The 1,934-nt window shown below is 37.6% G+C and overlaps 1 protein-coding gene across 1 annotated transcript; it reads right to left on the reverse strand.

Moving 5' to 3' along the window:
- Positions 1–680: 680 nt before the first annotated feature.
- On the reverse strand, positions 681–1,934 carry ERF4 (ethylene responsive element binding factor 4). The gene has a single exon (XM_085745611.1). The coding sequence runs from the start codon at positions 1,738–1,740 to the stop codon at positions 1,111–1,113; it is 630 nt and encodes a 209-aa protein (XP_085601737.1). The 5' UTR covers positions 1,741–1,934; the 3' UTR covers positions 681–1,110.

Below are 1,934 nucleotides of genomic sequence, written 5' to 3' on the forward strand. Positions count from 1 at the left end.
TAAACAACTTAAATGACTTGAACTAACGAATAAAAAGTCGAAGGTTTAAAATTCAATCTAAAATAAAGATGTAAAAATATTAATCTAATCACTCATTGTTATTATTTGTCATTGAAAAATAATTCAATTCACCTCATTAACTTATAATGCTCAATCAAAATTCCCATTGAAACACAATTGTTAAGTCATTTGATCCACGCACAAACCTTTACTTAGCTTAGCTATTTCATACACCCTCCGGTCACAAATATAAGCAAAAATTTACTTTTTAGATTCATTCAATAAATGATGTATGTGGTTTATTTATTGAATGAACCTAAAAAAAGAATTTTTGCTTATATTTGTGACCGGAAGGTGTACTCGTCATAAAAAGCCTAGCTATTTAAATTTTCTGATTAATAAAACATTGAAATAAAGTGGAGCCCATGTTGACAATCCAGTGGAGTACCATTACTAGTATTCGAAAAGAACAAACCAATCAAGGAACGTTCGTTAGAGACAAGCATAACCTAATTATACTCACAGCGGCGGCAACATTCACATGACTGTAATTGTAAAATCTCCACAGCCAAACCCAACCGAATACATAAAAACAAATCTGAACTGTACCTTAAAAAAGTGAACATAAAATATAAATATACTCTACCTAGTGGATAACGTTAGATAAATAATCAAATCAATTAAAAAAGAAAACTACTTTCTTCTTTCAAATCCATGTTCCCCACTTTCATTCATCAAACATTAGAATGAATTTGAAACCAAATAAAAATGCATCATATAATATTATAATCAATTAACTACTAAAATTTTCAATTCATGATTTAAGATTAATTGCAGAAACAACTATGAGAAACTAATAACAAGTTCTCAGTTGCAAAAAAAGATAACAATTTTTTTTCAGTTATATTTACAAAGCGTGCTCGTTATCATCATAATCATGAACAAATCTGAGCACCATGTCAGCAACACACTTTGCGTTCTCTCTCTTACTTCGTTAATATTTTTCATGAGAGTGATTCCGTTCATCAAAATGGGTACTTCAAAAAAACGAAAAAAAAATTAAATATCAAATTTTTTTTTTTGCTAATGGGTCTTCAAAATAGATCCAGATCAAGCAACTTCAGGTGGTGGAGGAACATTAAGATCAAGATCCAAGAGTCTCTGACGTGGCACACCTTCATAATCAACAACGGAGGAAGATGAACCAGAGTCACTCTGCACGGCGGCGCGTCGATAATCAGCCATAGGACGTTCAAATCCACACATCTCACGACGGCCAACGGTTAAGGCAGTTTCAGCACGTGCGAATGCGTCAAAAAACAAAACAGGACGCGCCACCGGATACGCCAAGGTAACACCACCGGTACCGGAGGAGGAAACGGCGGAGAATGGTGTGAGAGTTAAATCAAGCGGCGGTGGTGACGGTGATTCAAGAGTGCTGCTTTGACTAGGGCTACGGTTGTTGATAATCTCCAACGGCGTTGGAAAATTTGTCTTTGCTTTCGAGCCGCGAAACTCACGTGCGGCTTTGTCGTAAGCACGCGCCGCTTCTTCAGCCGTGTCAAATGTTCCAAGCCAGACACGTGTTTTTTTACCTGGGTCACGGATCTCAGCGGCGTAACGACCCCAGGGACGTTTTCTTACGCCTCTGTAACGAATCTCTTTCTGGGCTTGAGCCTGGGCTGAAGGGTTGGGCCCAGGCCCGGTGGTGGTGGTGATTCTGTTATCTCTTGGAGCCATTGTGAGAAAATTGAAATTGAGAAGATTTTTTTTGTTTAATGGGAGACAGAATGAACATAAAGAGTTTTTTTTTTTTTGGTGAATTGTGAAACTGAGACAATGTCTGAGGGAAACAAGGGGGAGAATAAGGTGGTTTTATAGGAAGGGATTGAGGAGAGAGAAACTACGGCGCGTGCGTGTAAACGTGACTGCGT

This window comes from Medicago sativa, chromosome 2 (genome assembly GCF_051527215.1).
Source record: "Medicago sativa cultivar Bolivia chromosome 2, Bolivia_mono, whole genome shotgun sequence".
Lineage (NCBI taxonomy): Eukaryota > Viridiplantae > Streptophyta > Magnoliopsida > Fabales > Fabaceae > Medicago > Medicago sativa.